Consider the following 25410-nt stretch of genomic DNA (forward strand, 5'->3'; position numbering starts at 1 on the left):
TGAGTTTAATCCTAAATTCCACCATGAATAAACAAATAAATAAACAACCTAAAATGTCATTAAAAATAATCTGTGGTGGTAAGTACAGGCTTTTGTAGTGATCATTTCAAAGCAGTGGCTAATTTTCATCAGTCTGTATGGCTGAAACCGGTCCAAATAAAATGCAGTTGGCTCATTTGTATCAGTTTTAAACCAACTTTATTGGATTCCTAGGGCTGTTGTTACCAAGCCCCACAAACTGGGTGGCAGAAAACATAGAAACTTGTCATCTCACAGACTAGGAGCCCTTGCCTTCCAGAAGGCAGCTACCTTTGAGTCCTTGCTAGTCAATTCTGCAGCCATCACTGTGCTATTATAGTGCAGTACCTGCCAGGGATCCCTATGCCTGTTTGGAGGAAATAGGCTCAGAAAGTTGAGCAGGATACCTGCAGGGAAGTGCAGAACAGAGATTCAACCACAGACATATTTGACTTAAGGCCTGCCCTTCCTGCCATCCTCTGCCCTTGCTCAAAGTCAAAAGAAATATTTCTACCTCCTCTTTGAAAACAATCTTTTAAATCAATAGAATCCTTAGAACAGCAAGTATGAGAGAGCAGGGGAGGTAAATACAGTAACCGATTTTCTTCGTACGTGGAAACATCCTGCTACGTTCTCCTATGCAATGTCAAAGACTTTTGTGTTCAATTACATGTTAGCAATGGACAAAAGAACATCTTTCAATCACATATGTATTCCTTCATCATATGTATTTTTCAAACACTTTCGAAATGGTGTTTGTGTATTCTACTTTCTTAGTACATTTTAGTACAACTTGCTATTTAAAGGATTCTCCTGTATCACCAAGTTCCATTTCTCCTTAATTAAGCTTTAAACTGACTGTCACCCTCATTGTTATTTCAGTATGGTGGCTTAGTTCACATCTACATTTCTCTAATTTGATTATTGTCATGGCTTCCAAATAGACCTTCCTGCCGCAGCTTCCTTCCATCTAATGTGCCCTTGACACTGCTGACTCACACTGATGTTTAAAAGGATGTCATTGTACTTTTTGCTTTGTTTATTGAGACAGGGTCTCTCTATGTGGCCCAGATTTGCTTGAAACTCTGGATCCTTTCCACTCAGCCGCATGAATTCTGGGATTATAGCTGCGTGCCACCACATCTGGCTGATACATTTAAAACTTGTTATAGGACTGGAGATGTAGTTCAGTGGTGAAATGCTTGTTTAGCATGCATGGTGCCTTGAGTTCCATCCACCACTGGGAAAACGGAAGTATTAAATTCACTCAACCTTAGTTTATAATAATGAAATATTTTAGACTAGGTAGTTTGTACCAGTAAAAATTTATTCCTCAAAATTTGTCAAGGTTGAGAAATCCAAAAATCCAGGTGCCAGAGAATCAGGTATCTGGTAGAGATTCAATTTTTGCTTCATACCTAGAAGTAAACAAGTTCTCTCAGACTAGGATTAGTGGAGTATTTCCAGAGTTGAGATCATGAAGCAGAAAACCTTGGATTTGCTCCCCAGCAGCATAGAGATGGGCAGGAGAGACTAATCTGATTATTTTATTTTTGTGCTGGGGATGGGACTCTTGGGCTTTACATATTCCAGACAAACATTTTACCACAGAGATATATCCCCATTCCTCCATAATTGTGTCTCCTGCCCTCCCTCCCTCCATCCCTCCCCCTCTCTCTTTTCTTTTATCTCTCTCCTTCCTTACTTCCTCCCTCCCTCCTCCCTCCCTCCCCTCTTTCTCCTTTCCTTCATTTCCTGTCTTCCTTCCTTCCTTTCTTCCTTCCTCCCTGTCTGTCTCCCTCCCTCCCTATTTCTTTCTTCTCTTTCTTTCTTTCTCTTTCTTTCTTTCTTTCTTTCTTTCTTTCTTTCTTTCTTTCTTTCTTTCTTTCTTCCTTCCTTCCTCCCTTCCTTCCTTCCTTCCTTTATTTCTTCCTTTCTTCTTTTCTTCATTTTGTTAGAGAACTTTGCAATGTAGTCCAAGCTGGCCTCCAAACAGGTATCTTCTCACTTAACTTCTCAAGTGCAGGAACTTTAGGTATGTCCCATCACACCATGCTTTTCAAGACTCTTTATGAGGAAATCAATTCCATGAAGGAGATCGGGGAGGCTCTTAATACCAAACTACACCTGCTCATCTCTTCAAGAGCTGTTCCCATTCTACAGCAAAGAGTCTCTAAGGACTGTGCTTAAAAGAAAGATGGTGAGATGAATATGACTCCTATTTTATCATAGGAATTCATATGTTGATTACCAAATCATGGGATTTGGGGGTTATAATTGCCAGAAAATTTCCTGGGACTTATAAGGAAAATAATGAGAACAATATCACAGATTGTAAGTGAAAAAAAGCTAGAGTAGTCATTTTCCTGCAACGAGCAACTGTTCATTTGTCAGGGACTAGATACCTGCCTCTAGCCTACTGATTTCCAAGTGGCCACTGTAAGTCCATTGCCTGGACTTACAGGCAATTCCTAATAGCCACCTAAAGGCTCTTAGTGCTGTTGAATTAAGGATTAGGTTTCAACATAGGAATCCAAAGGTCTAGGAAGATATTCACATTCTGATCATTGAACAGGGAAATAACGCTCAGACATGAAGAAAATAATCTAGGACACGAGTGCTTCTGTTGACAACCCCAGACACATAACGAGGCAAACTTAAAAAAAAAACAACACAGATTAAACTTTATTTTTTCTTTTTATATTTTAACGTCTTTGAATGACACAAATCTTATTTCTATTTAAATTTAGTTATGGACTTTTCAGGGAAAATAGAGAATCAGTAGAATACCTTCTAAAATACAAATATTTCCATGTTTTAAAGACAACTTTACTCCATTGTTTATGGAAACATTAACTTCCAGGTCAAATGTAATGCTTTTATACAGCTTAAACATACGTTCTATTCTTCATATATAAACCTGATCCTAAAGGCCACTGAAGGTGTACAATCTTTAAATGTAGATCTTGCTGGAAGGGGTGGGTCTCCCCTGAGTCACACTCTTGTAAGTCATCACCAGCAGTGAGATACCTAGTCCATGTCTAGGGAAAAGATCTTTGTGGGAAATGAAGTGCTCTAGCTTTGATTCAACTCTGTGGTACTGGTCTCCACACCATCATTATTTCCTTCTAAGACCCAGGAACTTTCCTAGCCTTCATAATCCCACTTCATGGTTCAGAAGTCAAAATTTTTAAAAAAATCATAGGAAAAAACAGAAGTTATAATCGTTTAATCTTTTCTCTTAGAAAGGGTCCTTAGATCTTTGGTGTAGGATAGAAGCAGCACCTGAAAAGGTGAGAAAAAGTATGGCTTTGCATAAAGAGTTCCCCAATTCATCGGAAGCCTAGAATTTATGAAGAAGTCTATTTCTTGGCAGACATTAAAATTGTCATTTTATTTTTTTAAGTATCACTGTATGAAAGGGTATATGCTTCCTTAATGACAGCATATATTTCAACGGAAAGACCAGGTTTTGGCAACTGCTTAATTCCAACTGGGAAATGTACTTAATCTCTTAAATTGAGTACACTTCTCAGTTTCTATCATTGTTTTGACTGGAAAATGGCTTTTCTTAGGGTACAGTTCTGGATTCCTTGTAAATAATATTTCAGAAAAAGAAAGGTGGAGACAAGATCATGTACTCAGAGTTTTATTTTTTAAATTAAATTCTCGTTTCTGTTTCTCAGTAGTGGTCATCATGAAAACTAGACAGGATAATCTTGGCCAAGTGACTAATTATGACTATTGGTTTACTATGCATCATTCCAGCTCAAGACAGAATGGGTACCTGGGTCAGCTCTGGGAGGGAACAGAGTGAATATTCAATGTGAAATGTGACACCTATAATTAGAAGACCTATGGTTTTACCATAGCAATTTTAAGGATGAGGTAATTTGGGAGGGGGAGTCGAAAAAGTAGCAATTAATTAAGGCTTTGCAGGGCAGTTTATTTATGCTTCAGTGAATTCTTTATGTTTTGTCAAGGAAACTTCTGATGTCTGGACTCTGGGTCTTAATGGGTTAATAGAGCATGTTGTTAAGGAACCTGAAGTAGACCGTCTAAATCCCTCCATTCCCCTCTTCCCCGCTGCCCCCAGTACTAGGGACTGGAGCAGGGACTCCCCCTCATATGCTAGGCAAGTGTTCTACCTTGCAGGGACACCCCCAGTCTTGTCCTAGAGTTCTAACTTTGCCCCTTACATCACCTCCCTGGATCCAAGCGCCTTTGAACACACGAAGAGAATCTGTGAACAGCCTGGGATTTAGGAGTCAGGTTGCGGATGGTGATTAGATTAGGCCAGGTGGGAACGAATTATTGGCAGGTCAAGCGTCCGGAAAGTTACAACTTGGGTTATTTTTTAACCCACGTCCCTACAAACGGGCGGCGGCTGTGGAGGTGTCTCCCGGGCTGATATGTAAATGAACTTGGGGTTGTCTGGCCGAGCACATTTGGGGAAGCTGAGAACCTGGCAGCCATTCGACGACCCGCCCTCGGGGTCCCCGGGGACGTCGGGTGGCGAGCCCAGTAGTCTGGGGCGAAGGCACCAGGGACAATCGGGGTGGCAGCAGGGAGGGCGAGGGCGGAGGAGTCTCCAGAGCATCTCCTAAAGGCGGCCTTGCTCGGGGGGTGGTGGGGAAACTTCCCGGGGACGGAGGGCAGAGTGCAGAGGGGGGCGGCGGTTCTGCTGCGCCGCAGCCGCGGCGGCAGCGGCAGGGAAGCGCGGTGCGCGTAAGGCTCCCGGCGCTCGGCGAGCACCGCGGCCGCCGCCTCCTCTCCTCCCCGCCCCGCCCCGCCCCCGCCGGCGCAGCCTCCTCCCTCCTTCCCCCCCGCCCGCCCGGCTCGGCCTCCTCCACCCTCCCCTCGTGGCTGGCTGAGGCAGCGGCGGCGGCGGCGGCGGGCGGGGAGGGCGTGCGCCGGCCGGGAGGTGTCGGCGGCGAGGCACGGGAAGTTTCAAGTGGAAGGTCGTCCGCCGGCCGGCCGGCGCGTCCTCCTGCTCTCCTCCGGCAGCATCATGGCGGAGCCCAGCGGTTCGCCCGTGCACGTCCAGCTTCCGCAGCAGGCGGCCCCGGTGACAGCCACAGCCGCGGCGCCGGCGGCCCCGGTGGCCACGACAGCAGCCGCGCCAGCTCCCGCTTCAGCTCCGGCTCCGGTGGCGCCCGTGGCACCGGCTCCCGCCCCGGCGGCGCAGGCCGGCGGCTGGCCCATCTGCAGGGACGCGTACGAGCTGCAGGAGGTTATCGGTCAGTGCGGGCCGGCGCGGTGGGGCTGGTCCAGGCCGGGCATCGAGGCCGGGAGGAAGGCGCGGCCCGGAGCGGGAGTGGGTGAGGGATGCGGGGTTCGCCAGCCTGCGCGCCTGGGAGGCAGAGCTGCCGGCTTCGGGGCCTACCGGCTTCAGCATTTTATTTTATTTTTTAAATCTATTTGTTCGATCTCGGAGCGTTGGTGCTGCAGGAGGCAGCGCGGCGGATGTGACTCCCTCTGCAGACGAGCCGCATGCTGCAAACTTTTATCTTTCGGATCGCCGGGGCGGCGGGGGGGGGGGGGGGGACGGACCCGGCGGCGACGCCGCATCTCCCTCCCTGCTGCGCATCGGGGCTGCAGCCCGTGACCGGTGGCCACGCGGGCAGCCAAGCAGCAGCCGGAGTGGGGTGGGGTTTGCGGGGGAGCCGCCCTGGGCTTCAGCGCCCCCGCGCCGCGCCCCGCGTCCAGGGGGACTCTGCGGGCGCAGCCGCTCCCGTGCTTCACGCCATGACCCTTTCACCACGGGTTAGTCGGCCACGTAAGAAGCCTCGGAGGCCCAGGTTCTCTCCGAGGCCAGGGAGGATGCTGCCCTCCCTCCTTGACAGCCAGCCGCCTCTCCACGCCCGCCCGGCAGCCGGGATGGCAGGGCAGCGCAGCCCGGCGCGCTCGGGTACCCGCCTCCCTTGGTGCCGGGCGCGCCGCCCGCCACTCAGCCCTGTGGTGCAGTTCGGTCCAGAGAAAGGCGCCCTGGCCTCCTGCCCTGCGCCTGGTCGCGATGCCTCCTTCTGATCCAGGGCCGATCTGCTAGGATGAAACCGGAGGCTGCACCCTGCCTCTCGGTGCCTTCTAGTCGGTTCAGATATCACCTTATCTTACATTTTTAAATACCTGGCAAAGTCGAACGGCAAGAAGCCGGTGTTACTTTTCTTTGGACCAGGCACTGAAAGGCCAGGGGATTTGTGTTGTCCCCTTGCTTAGAACCTTCCCTACTGGATCATTTAGTTAATCTTTACCTGGGGGCTTGCAGGTAGAGTGAGACTTAGCATCTGACCTTATTAAAGCTGAGATAAGACCTTGCTGTCCCACAATCTTAATATATAAGAATGGTATGAAAAAGGGATTCAGGATATCTATTTTAATTTTTTTAACCTCTCACTTAAAAACTATTCAGCTCTTTTCTTTAAGAAATTACAATAATTTTCTTAGGTGTTTACAAGAGCTTTTATCACCTACTTCTGTGTGAATGTAATTGATGAGTATGCATATATTTCATAAGCATATATGTATATAAGGAAATGATGGACAGCATAGAAACCTGCAGTACAAAAGCTTCATGTAACCCCTGTAGACATTTGTAGAAAAATTCTTTAAATATCCTGTCTTTCACAGATTTTAGCTAAAGATTCAAGATGAATCTGCTTGTCACTGCCTGGATTAAATAACTTCAGGGGCCTCTCCCAAGGCCTAGACTTCTCAACAAAACCTCTTGCATTAGACATTGCCCCCTCAGTCTTTGTGTCCTTATAATGATTCTTACACTGTTCATTCCTGGAACCCCCTCCTGTCCTAATACACTTCTGCTCTTACCAGTTTTTCCAGCTCTTTCCTTCTAAGCACCCCACCTTTTTTTTTTTTCTTTTTTTTTTCTGCTGCTGCAGAGGATTGAACTCAGGACACACATGCTGAGTAAGCAAGCAAGCACTTGACAGGTAGATCCCCATCCCCAGTACTCTGCTTCCCAGATCACTGTGGTTCCTGCCTTCTTGACTTAGGAGACTCAGATATAGGATTCTGTAGGGTGTGTGATGAGGGAGTTTAAGAAAGGAGAGAGACTGCTAGGAGAAACCGGGAAGCAGATTATTAATCAAATTAAGCCATATATTAGCGGGGTTTTGAAGTCTGAGTAGGTTTGTAAGGTGCTTAACTATTTCCACTGCTGCATTCCTTAACCTGGCTGTGAACAACTCCAAGGTCCCTGATTTACAGAGGTATGCCCAATAGTTGGTTTGTATCTACCACATAGTTTTCCCTGGGGTCTCTGGGGTTGAAATCACAACTTATATATTATCAACTTATATTCTTACTTAGTTGATTATTAGTGTTAAAATTAATCCTTGCCTTTCCAAAAAAATATTTTTGAGTTGACCACTTTTGTGAACTAATGAACAAAATCTTTAAGTGTGATTAATTGAAGGGCCCCTCTCTGCTTGTAGTTAACAACATTGTTAATTGAGCTTGGCCAATTTAATTGAAGGAAAAAAATAGGAAATGTACTTGAGCACTTTGAACCTAAGTAGCACCTGCTCATTCCACCCCAGTGGGTTTCTAAAAAAATTTAAATTTGTTTATTTCTTTATTGCCAAAATGATGTACAGAGGGGTTACAGTTTCATATGTAAGGCAGTGCGTACATTTCTTATCCAACTTGTTACCTCCTCCCTCATCCTCCCCTTCTCCCCATCTCCCCCCAGGAGTTGTACAGTTGGTTTACAGCATATAGTTTTGTAAGTATTGCTGTTGCATTGGTTTGTCTTTTATGCTTTGTCTTTCCATTTTGATATTCCCCTTCCCTTCCCTAGTTCCATACAGGTATATACAATATCCAGGGTACCAAAGTCAGTTACAGTGACATCAGGGGTAAAACCATGGGGAAGAAAGACTAAAGAAAAATGCATGTTTCTTTGGAAAGGCTTTTTCAACAGTCTTAAGTTTATTTCACATTTTTGAAACTTTGTTACTGAAAAGTAAGATTGTTGGAATAGGGTTTTGCAAGGGCTGACTGTTGATAGGGCATTACAAACTCATTTCCATTTAGTGTTTAATGCTGGCAGAGTGATTAAGAGTGAGCTATGTTTAAACATTTTTGCTTCAACATTACATGCAAGAAGTTAGTAGCCCAAACACTGAACCAGTTTCAACATGAATGCCCCTTGACAGCTTTGCCTCTCCCTGCCACAGAGCCAGGTGTCACAGGATGTGATTACAGCAGTGTGAAGGGTGACCAGCAGGAGGCTCGATGTGCCCAAGCAGAAAGCCAGGGGATGCATGCTGCTTTAACTTCCCTGCATGGCAGGGGTACATGGAACACTTTTTCTTCATTTCCTTCTGGGCAGAGGTTGAGGCCCCAGCATTAGGAGAGAATAGGTTTATTAACATCCAAACAGAGCAGGTCAGTTATTTGACTTCTGTTTTAGAAAAATAAACACAGGATTTTTCCAAGTCTAAAAATAAGGTTTGCTCTTTGGTGCATTGTTCTTGTGTGGCAAAAGAGGAGTAGAGAAATTATAATGCGCTTAGGGTAATCTGGTTCAGAAAATTATGCCTGACCTAGAAATGATATCATTTCTTGGTGTTTAGTGAGAGGTTAAATATGTGAAATTATTAAATTCCTCTAGTTATCTAGTTAATACTCTTGTGTTAGTACATTCCAAATACTTCAGTCTGTTGTACAAGTAAACTGCTCCTGGAGAATTTTTATGTGTTTGGGATCTTCAGCTTCATTAGTCTTTTGTTTCTCTCCTCTCCTCTTAGTTCATTTCCACTTTCTTTCTTTAGAGACACTGGGAGAACCTAAAGCTTAGTTTATCTGTTGATAGTATTCACGTAAATGTTGACTTGGGCATCCATGGAACAACCTCAATGAAATTCTTTTTGGAAGAGTTGTGGTCTCCAAAATACCTGTTTCAGTTGTGCTCAGGCAGTTCTTGAAGTATTTTTGTCTTTCCTGATTTTTCTCTGAGAAACACTGATAGATTCCTGATTCAAATGTTTGCTTGTCTTAGGGGGTTCCCTCCCTCAGAATAAGCCTTTCTTTTTTGTACTTCATTTCTCAAATTCATTGGGTGAACATTTAGGATGACCTGAAAGTAATACTTAATTTGTCACTCTTAGTCAATTGAAACAACTTGATTTCTGGAATTCCAGCCATTTTTGGATGGACATTTCTCTCCTGTGAGACTTTATCAGGGCCCAAGTGCATTTTCCTGAGTCCTTGGTGCATTTCCTGAGGACCTGTGGTGAAGTCTTGAAGGAGCAAAGACCTCTCCTAAAATGAGAACAGTAAAAACAGCTCAGGGCATTCCCACTTGGCTCTGAGTTTCTCAGGAATTCCAAGGGCTTAGGGAAAAGTGCTAGATTTCAAATTGTCCTAGAGGCAGTTTGAGAATCTTAGTAGTTAGCTATACCAGGGTGCCTACAAAGCTGTTATTGTTGGTCCTTTGAATTTGATTAGTTTGGCTTAAAAAAGGAGGGGGAGGCTAAAATACTTGGCTGCAGACAGAACTTTGATTTTGGTTATTTTATATTTTTAGAATATAAAGAAAATACATACACAAACATATTTGATAGGTAAAATATACAGAACAACATTTTACTGTTACCCTTTTTATTTTCTTCTTGTGATACTAGAGATGTAATCTGTGGGTGTAATCCATGCTAGTAAAGTACTCTATCATTCAGCTCCCTCCCTTCCCTGTCCCCAAGCACTTAACCACTTTTTAAGTATATGGTTCAGTAGTACTTGTCATATTCACAAAAGCAGTTCTCTTTTAAATTTCCTGTTGAAATTGCTAAGTGGGGAAAATAAATCTCAAGATAAAAAGAAACTTAAGGAAGAGAAAGATGAGAACCTTTGCTTTGTTGATTCATTTCATTTGAAACTAATAATGTAAAATTTCCCCTGCTTCTTGTGTTTTGTTGTATAGTATATTTTTGATGGTGTTTGAATATACATTGCAGCAGTACTGGCTCTGGAGTCTGAAGGCCTGGTCTGCTTCATGTCCTACTGTGGCTGTCACTGGCATTTGTGACCTTGAGCACATTATTTAGATGTGTCTGTACTCAGTTTCCTCATTGGTAGCGTGGAGATGATAAAAATAGGGTTGTGAGGATTGGGGAGAATGTAAAGTACTTAAAAGAGCACTTGGCACAGTGCATACTCTCAATTAGTCTTAGCCATAATTACTATAAACTCCATTTGCTAAATCAGATTCAAGTTATCAGGAGATAACACAGCAATGTCTTTAGCAAGACTTTGAAGTGGCTTGAAGAGGTTCTCTGCTTGGTTTCTGCTGGGGAGGGAGAAGGAGGAGAGGAAAAGTTGCCCCCACCACATCTCTTAAGTGGCCAGAAGGTGGGTCAGGAGGTGAGCCAAGGCCCAGGTGGGGCTGGCTCCTCACAGACCACCTCCAAGCCACATTCAGCGCTGCAACATGGGGCATGGAGGAAGCTGGGGAGACCTGTGGAGCTCCTGGCAATTTGGACAGCTCAAAAGTTTAGGTGCCAAATGGCCCTCTGACAAGTGGTGATCACATCCTGCGGGAAGGTTGCTGGGGAGGATCAGCCCATCATGGAAAGGCTCAGGGAGCAACCTGCAAAGACTGCACTTTTTTTTCCACCTCTGAGTTTGGCCTGGAGGCTGCCATGCAGCCAGAAATGCTGCTGACTAAAAGAAATACTCTGGGTGTCCCAGTGAGTGAGGAAAGGGGCCTTTGTTTTTAAATAAAGTCTCTTACTTCCCACTTTCTTTTTCTCATCTTGAAAACATCCTCCATTTTCTCTCTTATTCTCTTGTTATTACTACTACTGCTGCTACTACTATTATTATTATTGTTTGTAGTGCTGGGGTTGAACCCTGTATCTCCTGGTGCTAGGCAGTGCTCTAACTGTAAGATAGATCCCTAGCACTCTCCTTTATCTTTCTTAAAAGACAAAAGAAAACAACACAAAACTGTCTTCCTGCCCCTCCCCGGCTACTCTCTTATCTCTTTCCTTTGGTTCACTCACAGCTGAGCTATTTGAAGGAACCTCCCTCTCAGTCCCACTGCAATCTGGCTTCTGCCCTCTCTCTAAAAGACCCTAGTTACTCTGTCTAAAATCCCTGCACTCCTTCTGTGGCCAGCAACAGCTGGTACTGCAGTCCTCCTTTTCTTTCTCTGCAGCACTCTTTCATTTCTTCTTCTGAAATTGCTAGTTAGGTTATCATGCCATTTCTGTGGATTTTACTTCCTTCTCCTTCCCAGCCTGCCACAACTTCAAGATCCTCATCTCCACTTCGGACTCTGAAATGAAGAGAATCTCTCTGACTTTGGACTTTGGGAATTTCCTTTCTCCTATGGTTAATGATGGTACTCCTTGAGTTTGGGCCAATTAGCTTAAAGGGTTCTGTAGAAATTAACTGTAGAATTACTTTTGAAGGTCAAGAGTAAGTATTTTGAATGCTTCTACCACCTACTTTACAGAGCTGGGGGAGACTGGGCTCCCCTGATCTTAGGACTGAGAGGTGGCTTCTGGGGTTTGCAGGTCTCAGAGCTGCTCTGTTCAGTTATCCTTCTTCTTAGACACTGTAGGCAGAGGAGGGAAGTCCTGGGATGTTCTCCTTAAAGTCCTAGAGCTGCCTTTCTTATCTATCCTGCTGTTCGGTGCCATATAGAGATCAGAACTCTTGGAGAGCTTCAGGACATAGATGAAATAAAGCAGCAGAATTGCAGAACACAGGGCCTTCAGAGGTTGTTCCGATGGCAAGAGCTGTATTTTTATGATTTATAAGGGCCAGAGAATGACAGGAGGACAGGCCAGTGCCCTGGAACTGGGTTTTCTTTTGAAGTCAAAACCAATGTAATGGATATGATGACTCTAGAGCGCTTCTTTTGGGCAAGAATTTCAATGTCATCCTGTAGGTTTTACATTTTCCACCAGGATAATTTTGTTTAAATTTGACCAGAGCAATTCCAAGATGGTAGAAGTGATTCAAGTATTTAAGACATTTCTTTTTTACAAATTGGCCCCTTGTTGGTCAAGACTTTGATACTTGAGGAGAATCTGGTATATTAAGTAAAAAGCATTTCAAGCATGGCTTAACTAGAAAGCAGAAAAGAAATAATAGTCTCTCAGAAAATGACTTGGCAGGGATTTATTTCTAGAATTGATTTAGATATGTACTTTGGAACCCAATATGAATAAATATTCAAGTATTTCAAATTTCTTCTCATTTGGCAAACACTTTTTTGAGAGTAAACTCGGGCATAGTGTTAAGGAATGTCTTGGACATTGACTTTTAAATTGACTATGTTTTGATATACAAGGAAACATTTAAAGATGGAGTGGGACCTGGTCATTCATTTTATCTCTGATTTTCTTTTCAAATTTCTTCAAGTTAAGTGGCATTTCATGTAACTCTCAGAAGCCTAGAATTAGGGAGTTCTTCCTTAAGAAAAGTAGATACATTTGGAGACATTTGTGTTGACACTGCTTGCTGGAAAACTGATGGCCTATAGAGATGGATGGACCACTGCTGTGTAAATGATAGATCTACATTTGTGGACTATTTTGGAAACCAGTGACTTATGACAGTTTGAGGCTTCTCATAATCTGTTGATGGTGGAGGTTTTAGAAGAATTCATGATCTTGTTTTTGAACTGGGAATTCATGAACTTGTTTTGAGCTTGTACTAGGGTTCGAAATAAGGGGTATTCTAATTGCTTTCTTTTCTGCCCTGTTCAGTGGGGCTATTGAAAAAGAATTACATTTTCAGAATTAACATATTGCTTTTATCTAGAGTCATCTTGTCTCATTCTCTACCTCCTTCTCTTCTCCTCTTCTCTCTCCCCTCCTTTTCTTCCTTCCTACCCTCTCTCACTCTCTCCTGCCCTCCCTCCTTCATCTCTGGCCTTGTCATTATCTCCCTTTGTTTCATTATAGGGTGATTCAGAAGGCAGCAGAAGAGAAGCCCAAGGGGGGGTCCTAGAGGAAGGAGGGGCAGGTCAGTGCTGGCTTTTTACAAATCCATTTCCAGGTGAGAGATGGCATAAGAATACATGGAGAAAAGAGGAATGGAGTAGCAAAGAAAACAGACATTTCAGTTGCTTTTGTCCTTTAGAAAAGACTCTGAAGGTCACTGTTGAAATGCCTTGTCTGTGGTCCCAAAGTCCTTAGACTGTTGGGCTTATGATTTCATTTCCTACCTAGTTCAGTATTCTCTTCTACTTACATCATGTTGTTTCTTCTTGTTTATAGGAAGAAAAAAAGTAAGAAATATTATTGGTTTGGTGGTAGGGATGTAGTTTTGTGGTAGAATTCTTGCCTAAAATGCACATGGCCCTGGGCTTGATCCCCGGCACTACAAAAGAAAAATAATTCTTAACAAATATTACCAATTTGAATTTATTAACTGCAGGCTGGTGATGCAGCTCAATGATAAAGTATGTGTGTGGTCTGTGTAAGGCCCAAAGGGTGATCTCTCACATCAAAACAACAAAAACAAAGCAGAAACAAACACAAGAATTTATTAACTACCATTTAAGTAGAGCAAATATGTATCAAGATGATCTCTACCATGTAGAAATCAAGGTAAAAATCATGCTTATGGTGACCTAGTGACTGCCTTTTTGGGCAGTATAGATTCAGGCAGTATCTTCATAGAAGATTTGAGGGGATAGCCCTGAATGTTAATTTGTCTAAAATGTTTAAGAGACTAGCTTCATTTTATGCTGGCCATAAGAGTGGGAGACTGCTTTCTGAAGACATGTTCTAGTATTACCACTGACAGAACATACAGAAAACAGGCCAGTGAACCTTATGTGTGTATATACACCTTTGCTTTTCATGCTGTACACTATTTGAAAGTTAATCAATTTGTATTTTCAGGAGAAGTTATCCTTTTTGATATATGTTGAGACAGATACCCCAGTTTGCTTAGGGGAGATAGTTTTAAAGTAGATGTTTTTTTATCTTGCCCACTTAGCTCATTTTGTAATTGTTCTTGTGATCCTATAAGCACAGAGATTCAGTGAAATCCAGTATTTTCAGGAGTATAAAAAAATTACTGGAGAATTTGAAGTTTGGATTTGGCAGTCGCAATCACTTCAGTTTATCTTCTTTCATGTTATGAAGGGAAATCTGATTAGGTTTTATTTTTTAATGAAATGAAAAAGAATTTGGGAACTTAACCTTATGTAGGAAAATAATGCCTCTATTAAAATTTTAGTTACTTACCATGAAATGGATTCATAATTTCTTCTTTTCCTTTGAGTTTGAAACATTTTACCAGGCTTGCTCCAAACAAAAAGAAATGGAACAAAACAAACTACAATAACATAAAAAGCCCAAAATATTTTGGCATTTGGGTGATTAAGGGATTGGTGGCCTAGATCATAAAGCAAATAAAGCATCCATTCTCTAAGTCAGTATCTTCATAGAAAGTTATTCTAGATAACCACTCTGTGGGCAGGGAACCTGCTTTGTTAGAGAAGGAACTAATGATGGGTGAATAAGAAATCTGTGCTGGGAGACTAACAGGGCTTAATCTGGGGCCAATTCAGGGACAATCTGTACTTTCTCACGTTTGGCTCTCCCTTGAGTGACCAGGTCTGCAACACAGAATGTTTTTACTCTGTAGTTCTTTAAAATATTTTTTCCTAGCAAGTGCCCTTTTCAAGAAGTACCAATCCAGTGCGTGACCTTTAACTGGCTGTTATGGAAACATTTTTCCTATGGTACCTTTCCTGGGGAGTTTGGTGGCTTAGGTGGGGCTAGCAGAAGTGTTCCTGGATAGTTTCACATTGTGGTCATTAGGGTGAACTTCAGAAAAGTAATGTTTTTGGTGAAGATCAGGGCTAGATTGTTTACCCTCACTAAAATAAATACTCATGGTTGTTTAAAAAGTGACACCCTCTCTGGCTGAGAGACAGAGTTCTCAGTTCCTCTACTGCCATCTTCCTGATTGTTTTCAGCAGAACTTTCTGAAGGCTCCAGTTTGAGGCAGGTCCTGTTCTCCAAAGCCCACTAGAAACAGATCAGAGAGGGCAGCTTTGTAATTATGAGTGTGTTAAATAGCCTTAAAGGAGAAGGGGGACATCAGGGTTCTAAGATAGGTGGAAGTTATTCAAGCACTTTTTGGCTAGTGCTTAAACAGTCTCTTTTGGTATGAAAATGAAATACTCTTCACTTGTATATGCTTATCCCTTTGTATTTCAGAGTTACTTAGAAGAGAGAGACCCACACACACAAATATGAATGCTTACCTTACTGTGAGGTCTGACTGACTTAAAATTAATGATATTAGAATTTATAAGGACAGGAGCTATTTCCTTTAAGGGGACATGGGTGAGGGTACCACTTAGACACTAGTTTACTTTGTTAAGTGTTTTAAGCAATGAATGTTTTACTGAAATAAATTCTTTTACATAATTATTATTTTACTTAAAATATATAGTTGAGTTTTTTTTGACAAAAATGAACGCATATACATCTGTGTATATATATATATGTACACACACACACATATATATATATATATATATGTACACATATATTTTACCATGCTGGGGTTTGAATCCAGGTCTTCATGTAACCTATCAAAAGCTATATCACCTAGCTATACTCCAGCCCTAACTTTACTTTTCTTACTTGTGAGGTCACCAATTATACATCTTCACCTTGATTTTACTGGTGTCATTGTTTGTTGGCCCTGTAGACTAATTTGCTGTGTGAGCTAAGCGTTGGAGTGCTTTTGCTGTAAAACTGGCTTCAGAAATGCATAGCTGGCTAAAAAAATCCAAAGATGTCAGTTCTGATATGACATCTGAAGGGGAAAGGGTGTGTATATGTATAAGCACATCCATTTTTAGCCTTTTGGTGTTTTATTGCAGACTTCCTTAAAATTGGACACCATGTTGAAAGTATAGATTGTTTGCATTGGGATGAATTAGTCTTCTTGCCACCTAGAGGTCAGTGAGCTAGATCAGTCAATCAGTGCCTGAAAAATAACATTTTCCCTCTGCATTGCTTAATTTAAAGTTGTTTTTGCTTAGATAATTAAGACATTTTTAAAATTTTTGAGGTCAGCTCAGTAATATTTTACTGCTTGCTTTTTAAAAAAGAATTTCCATTAGAAGCCTAGTAATAGTTATTGACAGAATTCACCCATTTTTGTCTTTATCATATACCATTGGAAAAAAGGAAAGATCCGTGATTACACTTTTTATTAAACTCCAATTCTTTTTTAACTAAAGTCCTTATCATAAAATATTATCACACCCAAGATGTGGGAAGAAGGTTAAATGTTATCTTTTTAAGCTACAGATTTTCTTTCCAAGAGGAGATTGGTCTGGACCTGGGCATAAACCTGTGCAGCAGCCTTCCTGTGTTTGGCTTGGGCTCCTTTCTCACATGGGGATGAAGATCTGAGAAAAGGAAGTTACTTATAATTTCATTTTTATAAGTTTTTTTTGTGTCAGTACCTGGGCTTGAACTCAGGGGCCTTGTGCTTTCACTCAACTTTTTTGCTTACAGCTATCATTTTACCACTTGAGCCCCATCTTTTTTTTCTTTTTCATTTCTTTATTGTTAAAGTGCTGTATAGAGGTGTTACAGTTTCATATGTAAGACAGTGAGTACCTTTCTTATCCAACTTGTTACCTCCTCCCTCATTTTCCCCCCTCCTTCACCATTTCCATATAGTTTTGTAAGTATTGCTGTTGCATTGGTTTGTCCTTTATCCTTTGTCTCTCGATTTTGGTATTCCTTTCCCTTTCCTATTTCCAATACACATATATACACTATCCATGGTACTAAAATCAGTTACAATTATATCATGGGCAAAACCACGGGAAAGAAAGACAAAAGAAAAAGGTCATAATTTAACATGGTATGTTGAAAATAACAACAACAATGATATACCACTTGTTTCCATAACTTGGAGTTTATTTCACTTAGCATCATCTTATGTGTTCATATGGGCATAGATTTTGGGCTATTATGATCTGCTATGACTATCCTAGACATATACTATATATTCCCAATGAGGGAAACCATAGAGTCTGTGTTTCTTTGGGTCTGGCTCACTTTACTTAGTATGATTTTTTCCAAGTCCTTCCATTTCCTTAGGAATGGGGCAATGCCATTCTTTCTGATAGAGGCATAAAATTCCATTGTGTATATCTCCCACATTTTTTTTGACCCACTAATCTACTGAGGGGCATCTGAGCCACATCTTAAGTACACTATATTAGAGATGTAGTCTCACTGCCTTTTCTATCCAGGCTATCCTCAAATGGCAGTCCTTCAGGTCTCAGCCTTCTGAGTAGCAAGGATCACAGGAGTGAGCCCCTAGTGCCTGGCCAGAGACAGAGGTTATGAGCAGTTTCAAGTTTATTATACTTTCACAATATTACACAAGCACTAAAGAGATAATTTTAGGAGATTTGAAGCAATACAGGCAAATAAGAAGAGGGAAAATTTACTAGTAACCTTATTACCCAGATAGATACAGTATTTAAATTTTGGTGTTCGGAGTATGTTTCAATGAGCTAAGAATTTTGAAGAGTGAATTTTTTATTTTTGGAAATTGCTGCTTTCTTGTGTTCATAGTACTTTCATATTTCTCTCTCTTAATCTCTCTCCGTGTGTGTGTGTATGTGTGTGTGTGTGTGTGTGTGTGTGTGTGTGTGTGTGTGTGTGCTGATTTTGGGACTTAACTCAGGGCCTGGGCACTGTTCCTGACCTTTCACTCAAGGCTAGTAATGTACCACTTAATCCATAGCTCCACTTCTAGATTTTGGTGGTTAATTGGAGATGAGAGTCTGGTGGACTTTCTATAAGAGGCTGGCTTGAACCATGGTCCTTAGATGTCAGCCTCCTGGGTAGATAAGACTACAGGTGTGAGTGCCTGGTAGTACTTTCATATTTAACTGTTTAGAGAAAGAAAAATAAATTAGTTTTAGATTAATACTTGCTTGGCCAAAGTGATTTACTTCTTGCTTACTTGAAGTGACCCTGATAATCAAGCGTACTTGATCATTGAAAAGACTAAGTGTGTTCTTTCTTGTACTTAAATGTTTTCAGAACCAGAATATATTGACTAGAGTTGAATCTTACCTATGTTACAATTTAATATTTCCTAAAATTATCTGTCATATACTTTTGCCTTTTGCCCTCTTAATACAGTGAGAACACTTTTTATGGTATTTGGTATTTTTCTTATTGAAAAATACTGAGAGCTCTGCCTAGAGGCAAGTTAAGAATAAGTAACTTTTCAGGTTGCAGGTGCAGCTCATGGCAGAGCACTGACCTAACTTGTGCGCGATTCTAGGTTTTCAGCTCATTCTCCAGCACCAAATCCAAAACAAAAGGAAACAAAATAAAAAATAAAACCAAGGTCTTCTATTCCCACAAAACCAAACAGTAAGGAACTTCCTTATTGTTTGTGGGTGTGTTTGAACAGAGCAATGACTCTCAGATTTCACACCATCCAGCCTACAGCTACAAGTGTGAAATTTTTCTAGATTGGTTGAATATGTGATTTTAAAAAATAGTAGCAATCTGATTATGTGACAAATTGGGAGGAATGGAACTCTGTGAATTTGATTTGATAATGTTGAATATTTTGTTATTTTAAATTTCAAAGATTTAAGTAGCAGTTAGAACAAAAGAGAAAATACTTATTGATGCATCAAGCCTTCAGAAATGAGAAAGGTTTTGCTTCTCTTTATCAGAGTGAGAAAGGTTTTAAAATTATGATGGCATAATCCTAGAGTATGGAGTATGTGAAAACAACCCCCAAACCCTCAATTTTCATTGCTCAGAAACAGCCTGCTCAATGGCTGGTTTGGTATGTATATTTACAAATTCACACATATTTATACATACATATACACACATACACACTCATACTTGTAGTAATTTTATGTATAATGTAATTATTCACAGCTCTACAATTTATTTCTACAAATTTAGTTCTACAATTTAGTTCTATAAATTTACTTTCATGAAGCTATATACATATTTACTTATATGTATATTTTATATACATATTTATATATGTACACAGAGAGAGAGACATACACAGACATACTCATCATGCACTATCATTCTCTACCATGTCTTATAGCTCTATTTCATCTAAGATATTTTTATTCTGAAAAAGCTGGGTGCTGGTGGATCAAACCTATATTCCTAGCTACAAAGGAGGCTGAGATCTGAGGATCATGGTTCAAATCTAGCATAGGCAGAAAAGTTCGTGAACTCTTATTTCTAATTAACCACTCAAAAGCTGGAAGTGGATTTCTGGCTCAAGGGGTAGAGTGCTTGAGCAAAAACAAAAACCAAAAAACAAAAAAGATCAAGAACAGTACCTAGGCCCTGAGTTCAAGCCCCAGGACTGGTATGCATGTGTTTACACACACTGACAAACATAGACACACTAACACACATACACACACACACACACACACACACACACAAAGATATTCCTATTCTGAATCTATATTTTCGATCTGTGGATACCTCTTAATTTATGTATGAAGTTATTTTATTGACATTTTTTCCCTAATTTTCAGTATCTCTATTGGAAAAGATATGTAGAATTGTAATTGCTAGTTCAAGTGGTATTATATTTATGCTTTTGATCAATAACTGAATATTTCGTGCAACTGTTATACTCTGCTATGTTCTCCCATTGCCGGCTTTAAAGCTAAAAGGGAGTAGGAATGAGTAGGCATCTTGTCTTCTTCTTGTCTACTTGACCCATACTTAAGACTGGGAGGAGAAAACTGAGTGGGTGGTTGGGTTGGAGAGGAGAGAAATTGTCCTTTGAGTTTAGAGAGTGAAAGTTACATTATTATATGGACTAAAAAATGAAATATATAGATAAATCTATAAATGAAAGATGTAGATGAATCTATATACATCTGTATAGATGAATTTTGATGATTATCACAGCGAACATATTTTATGAATTGCTGAGAAGTCTGGATTACAAAATGTAATAAAGTTCATTAACATTTTCTCTTAGTTGTAGAATAAGGACTTGCTAATATTACCTGAGTAACAAGACATTTATTTTAAAAATAGGTGTGGGAATAGAAAGATAAGGATCTCATCCACAATCCCAGGTTTCACATGAGCCCAGGAAAAGCTGGGCATTTGCTTTGGTGTTTGAGAATTGCAGTAAAAATGAACTCTGCATTCTCACTGTTCTGGGTCTCTTAACCTTAGCATCACTAGCCAGTCAGTGTGCATGTTGCTTTTGTTCTTGTCTATCTGCTTCTCTTCCTGTTATTATCTGGCTCTGCTACCCACTCTGTATCTCTGTATTTCTACTTAGTCAGATGATTATAGTTAACTAGAATCCCAATTCTTGTGCTCTGTCTAGTTTTTCTCTTGATCTTTTCCATTTAGCCACAACAATGGCTACAGATTGCTGCATTCTCTCATTATTTACTAATCTTCATTCCAGAGAACAAGAATTTAGTTTTTACTAGGATCCCTTCATGAAAGAACATACTTCCCTAAACACAGTGAAAGGTGTAGATCAAAAGCTCCTGGCTGGAGAAGGACCTTGTTGTGGAAAGTATCACCATATGTTAATAATTTATGTAACACTATTCTTGGGTAAGTAGTGATTACTCATTTATATGAAGAGACACATATGGATGAGGCAGAGGAAAACAAGGAAAGGAAGAAGAAAAAGAATATTACTCCTAATTAGCAAAACAGCATCCTGATCTAACACACACACACACACACACACACACACACACACACACACACACACACACACGATATGTTTAAAATAGCAGTTTATTCTTTTAGTCAGTAAATGCTTTCCTTGAACTCAACTTCCCTTTTTCCATATGGAGTATAAATTTGGAAAACTTATGTCCAGCCTCAGATGTAAGTTGTCTTAAATTCTAAAATGATGATACCCAAAGCATGAGACAGTCTCAATTTTTCTGCTGGATTTAGAGTACTCTGAAACGGCTCATCCTGTTTATGTAATGACAATGAGGTTTTGGAAAGTATACCTGGAACCCGATACTTCTGGACCAACTCGTTTTCCTGTGTGAGTACTTTATCTCAGCAGAATCTTCTCCATGGATATTGGGAAGAGAATCTGATCCTCCCAAAGGCTGAGAGTGTTTGAAGGATGAAAGCTTGTTAATAACCCTCTGGAAGATTTCTTCAAGGTGCTTTGTTTTCGCCCTAAGTGAGGGTCACTATGTAGTATCCTGTTTTCTTTGTTCTCCCTTGGAGCCCCATTCCACTTCCCTTTAAAGCCTTGACTAGTCAAGTTGTTGACTTTGGTATCTGTCCCTGAGAATCTCAAACAGTAGATTATCTGTTACTTCTTTAAATGAGAACCATGTTCATAAAATGCTTAGTTTGGTTTTGAATCACTTGAAATGTAATCTGCTTTGAGAGGTGGTATTAAGCTCCTGATTTTGTTTTTTTACCATTTTCATTTTTACCCTTATCATTATGAAGGAATTTTTGTTGGGTAAGTGAAGGCCAGTAGCAACCTACCTATTCTGGAAGAGAAAACTGAATGGTCTGATGTGAGTTTTACACAATTTATTTTGGTAGTCTTAAACTTTGTCCTAGTCTGCTTAAAAATGACTTCTTTCATATGTAAGCAAAATTAAACATTATTTTTTTATTAAGGACTGTGCAATGTTCTTTATTGTTTAGGAGAAAAAGATTTTAAGCCTGTTTGGTAAGAACTCTGGCAGTTTAAAGCCTTCATTTTGACAGCCTGTTTTTTTTTTTTTTTTTCCCAAAAGGCATGTTAATCTCTATTTGATTGCTTTGGAGGAGAGTTGACAGTCACCTTGTGCCTGGCTTCATATGTGTTTGTAAATGGGCTTTCTTTTATTTCTGATTTTGTGAAGTGAAGAGAACTTTCTTGTTGTTTTATTATAGATGTAACTGTTTCTTGACAATTGGATTTAAAGAAAAGGTTTATACATCTTCCCCTTGTGCTGTGTGAATCACTTTGTCCTTTTCCGTTGGTGGGGCCTGTCAATACACAGAGGTTGTGGGGATGCCTCTTTATTCCTTACTGTGCTTTAAAAAAGTGACTTAAAACTAATTGTGAGCTGGGCATAGTAGCTCACACCTGTAATACTAGCTACTTAGGTTGAAATCTGAGGGTCGTGGTTCAAAGCTAGCCTGCGCAGGAAAGTATATGAGACTCCAATTAATTACCAAAAACACCAGAAGTGAAGTTGTGGCCTAAGTGATAGAGCACTATCCTTGAGCAAGGAAAGTTAAAGGATAGTTCCCAGACCATGAATTCAAGTACCAGGACCTGAAACACACACACACACACACACACACACACGAGCCTATTTCTAGTTTGGCTTTTTACTAAACTTTTTGTTTTCCCTTTAGATGGTCCAGTACATGAATATGATTACATACAAGATATATGACTGTATATTGTCTTTTCTCTTTATGTGTATAGAAGCAAAGGATATATTTGTATATGAGTAAGATTATATATGACAGAGAAAATAATATGGATAGGTTATTTTAGTTTTATAATTTTATTTTATGTCCTTTTAAACTGGAATTATTGAGAAAATATTCAGAAGACTTTTTTCTGTTCACGAGTGATCTCCTCCAACTGACCAGATGATTGTGGTACAAACATTCAGGTAGTGTCTGGCATTCAGGTGTGGGGAGCTGCCAGCCTGTGGGCTGAAATCATTTGGTACATCATGAGTCAGACATGTGTGCTTCCCAATGGCTACCCTGAGCCATTTGCTTCTATTGATCATTTTCTTGAGCCATTTGCTTCTATTGATCATTTTATATTGCCGTAGAGTAATGTTACAAATATCTGCTCTTGGCAGAATAAAGGTTCCTTACTCCACCTAGGCCAATGTATTCTTTGTGTCTGATCCTTACTTACATCATTCCTTCAAAGGTTGGGGCAGTTAAGTTGATTTCATGGATTGGGAGCAACAACACACTGATTTGCAAACACTCAGGACACAAAGTGACTTTCTAGAAGAAAAGTCCTTATTCTTAAAGTAGCATTGCATGGCAGAGCCAGTACTTCCAAGTAAAGTGGACCCTGGTTCTAATAATTGATGTCATCATTTAAAGCTTTGTGACTATAAGCCAGTTAATTTGTTCCCTTATCTGTCCTGGCGTTTGCTCATCACAACTAGAGTCATCCTGTTAGTTTTCCTTTTTCTGTGTGCCAGTCCTGGGGCTTGAGCTCAGGGTGTGGGCACTATCCCTGAGCATCTCTGCCCAAGGCTAATGTTCTGCCTTTGAGCCATAGAGCCACTTTTGGCTTTTTCTTTCTGTTTATATGGAATTGAACCTAGGGCTTCATGCTGGCTAGTCAAGAACTCTACCACCGAGCCACATTCCCAGCAGCACTGTTGTAAGAATTACAGAGTTTGAGCATGTGATGTATAGTAAGTAAATATTATTATAATCCTAGCAGTTAGTATGGAGGGGTTAGTATGTTTCGGCCTCTGGGCTCAGAGCTTTTCATATTTAGTTCTTTTAATCCTTTAGCAATTCAACTGAGGCAGTTATATTTATTGCTACCATCTTTGTTTTAAATGAAGTGCTCAGTATGTGAGGGCCATCATTAACTATTGTTATTATTTCTTGTGCAGCTGTATCTTGGTGTGGTTAGTTGAAAGCTCATGAAGTAGAGCATTCACTCAGTCAGTAAACATTAAAAGTGAATTAAAAACCTATGATATGAAATACTTGAGGTAGATAGGGGCTTTCCATCTAAGATCCGTGTTTTCGTGGTAACTTTTTGCACATCTGTGTTTCTTTGGAGGGATTAGAAAATAAAGCATCATATACTAATCCAAGAATGTAAAACATTTCACAAGTAGGGAAATCAGGAGTAGAATTACCTGCTTTCCAAACTAATTTTTATGTGTTCTCAGTTAATCCTATTATACATGATAGAAAGACTTCTGAAGCTGGCAGAAGGCAAAGGACCTTCAAAAATGTTTACTGTCCTCTTTTCACCTTTCTTCTACCACACAGAGTGCCTAGAATAAGTTTCATGCAGCAGTAATCCTCATGCCATCTATCTTCCTAAATTAGTGATGGGGACATTACGGAAAAAAAAATCCTAAGACTAATGCTTAAGTGCTGACAACTTTAAAGAGATGGATCAGTTGTCTCAGTGGACATAGGTTTCATTATAGAAGAGTGATGTGAATACTAAGTGAAATAACAAAAAATGTTCCCAACATTGAAACCAGCCTAAAAGTCAGCCCAAACAGCACACTACTTGAAGTTTAAAAGGAGGATGAAAAGTGCAAATACAACTTCATTACACATACATAAGCCTGCCTGTAATCTGCCATGTGTATTCAGGGAATACTGCATGTTGTAGCAGTGGAACTATGCCTCTGAAACTGTAAAAGAAGAGGGAGAATGGTGAGACTGTTTTTTATAGAGACCTAGCAATGCTGATAAGGAGAATTTCTGTCTCCCTGCCTTTCCTTGGGTGGATAGTTCTTTACTGAGCTCCCATGTGACAAAGATTACTACATATTAGTAATAAAAAGGAAGTTCCCTTTGGGGTCCTGGAAAAACCTGCAGGCGAGAAAATGATAGGGCAGTTATTCTAGGTCAGTGAGGTCATTCTGTCATGAAGGTGTATAACATTAAGAATGGGTTATCCATCTCCAAAGCCTGTCTGTCTCTCTTCAGTAGTATGTTATGTAGTTACTGTCTGATCTTAAAGGAAGTGATTTCAAATTTAATTGCAGGATTCTAGCCAGTCACTACATGTGCTGTTTGTTCCAAGACAGAATTGAAACGAGAGACAGGATTGAGTATTTGGATCACATTTGGCAGTTCTGTTCTAAAACATTTTCTCATGCTTAGTGCTGCCTCTATAAATGGATTGAGTGCTAATACTAAAAGTATATGTGTATGTATTTTTTGACATGTATGTATTAATATCAGGCTTTCTCCCCCCCCCCCTTTTTTTGGCTGTTGTTGTACTGGGGTTTGAACTCAGGACTCTGCTTCCTGGGAAAGCTTTCTACCACTTGAGTCCAGTCCGGCTCTTTTTGTTCCCTGGTCATTTTTGAGATAGACTCTTGCTTTTGGGGAGGCATGGACTCTTCATCCTCCAATTTACATTTTCTGCTACAGTTGGAATAATAGGTGTATACACCATTCTCAGCCTTTTCTATTCAACAGATGGGGTCTCACAAATTTTTTTTGGCTGGGCTGGCCTGGAACCAAAATCCTTTTGGTCTCAGCCTTCCAAATAGCTCTATCTTGTATGTAAACTGCATACTCCGAAACCATCAGTGTTTATACTTTAAATGAAGAAGAATAAAAAAATGTGAAAATAAATGGTTACGAGGTTAGAAAT

General features: G+C 40.5%; 1 protein-coding gene across 1 annotated transcript in view; it reads left to right on the forward strand.

Moving 5' to 3' along the window:
* Positions 1–4891: 4891 nt before the first annotated feature.
* Positions 4892–25410, forward strand: part of Stk39 (serine/threonine kinase 39) — a 267321-nt gene continuing 246802 nt past the window's right edge. The window contains exon 1 of the mRNA XM_048345293.1: positions 4892–5258. Within this exon, the coding sequence (XP_048201250.1) occupies positions 5030–5258 (229 nt within the window). The 5' untranslated portion in view covers positions 4892–5029. The remainder of the gene's footprint in view (positions 5259–25410) is intronic.

Source organism: Perognathus longimembris, chromosome 4, assembly GCF_023159225.1.
Source record: "Perognathus longimembris pacificus isolate PPM17 chromosome 4, ASM2315922v1, whole genome shotgun sequence".
NCBI classification, from domain to species: domain Eukaryota; kingdom Metazoa; phylum Chordata; class Mammalia; order Rodentia; family Heteromyidae; genus Perognathus; species Perognathus longimembris.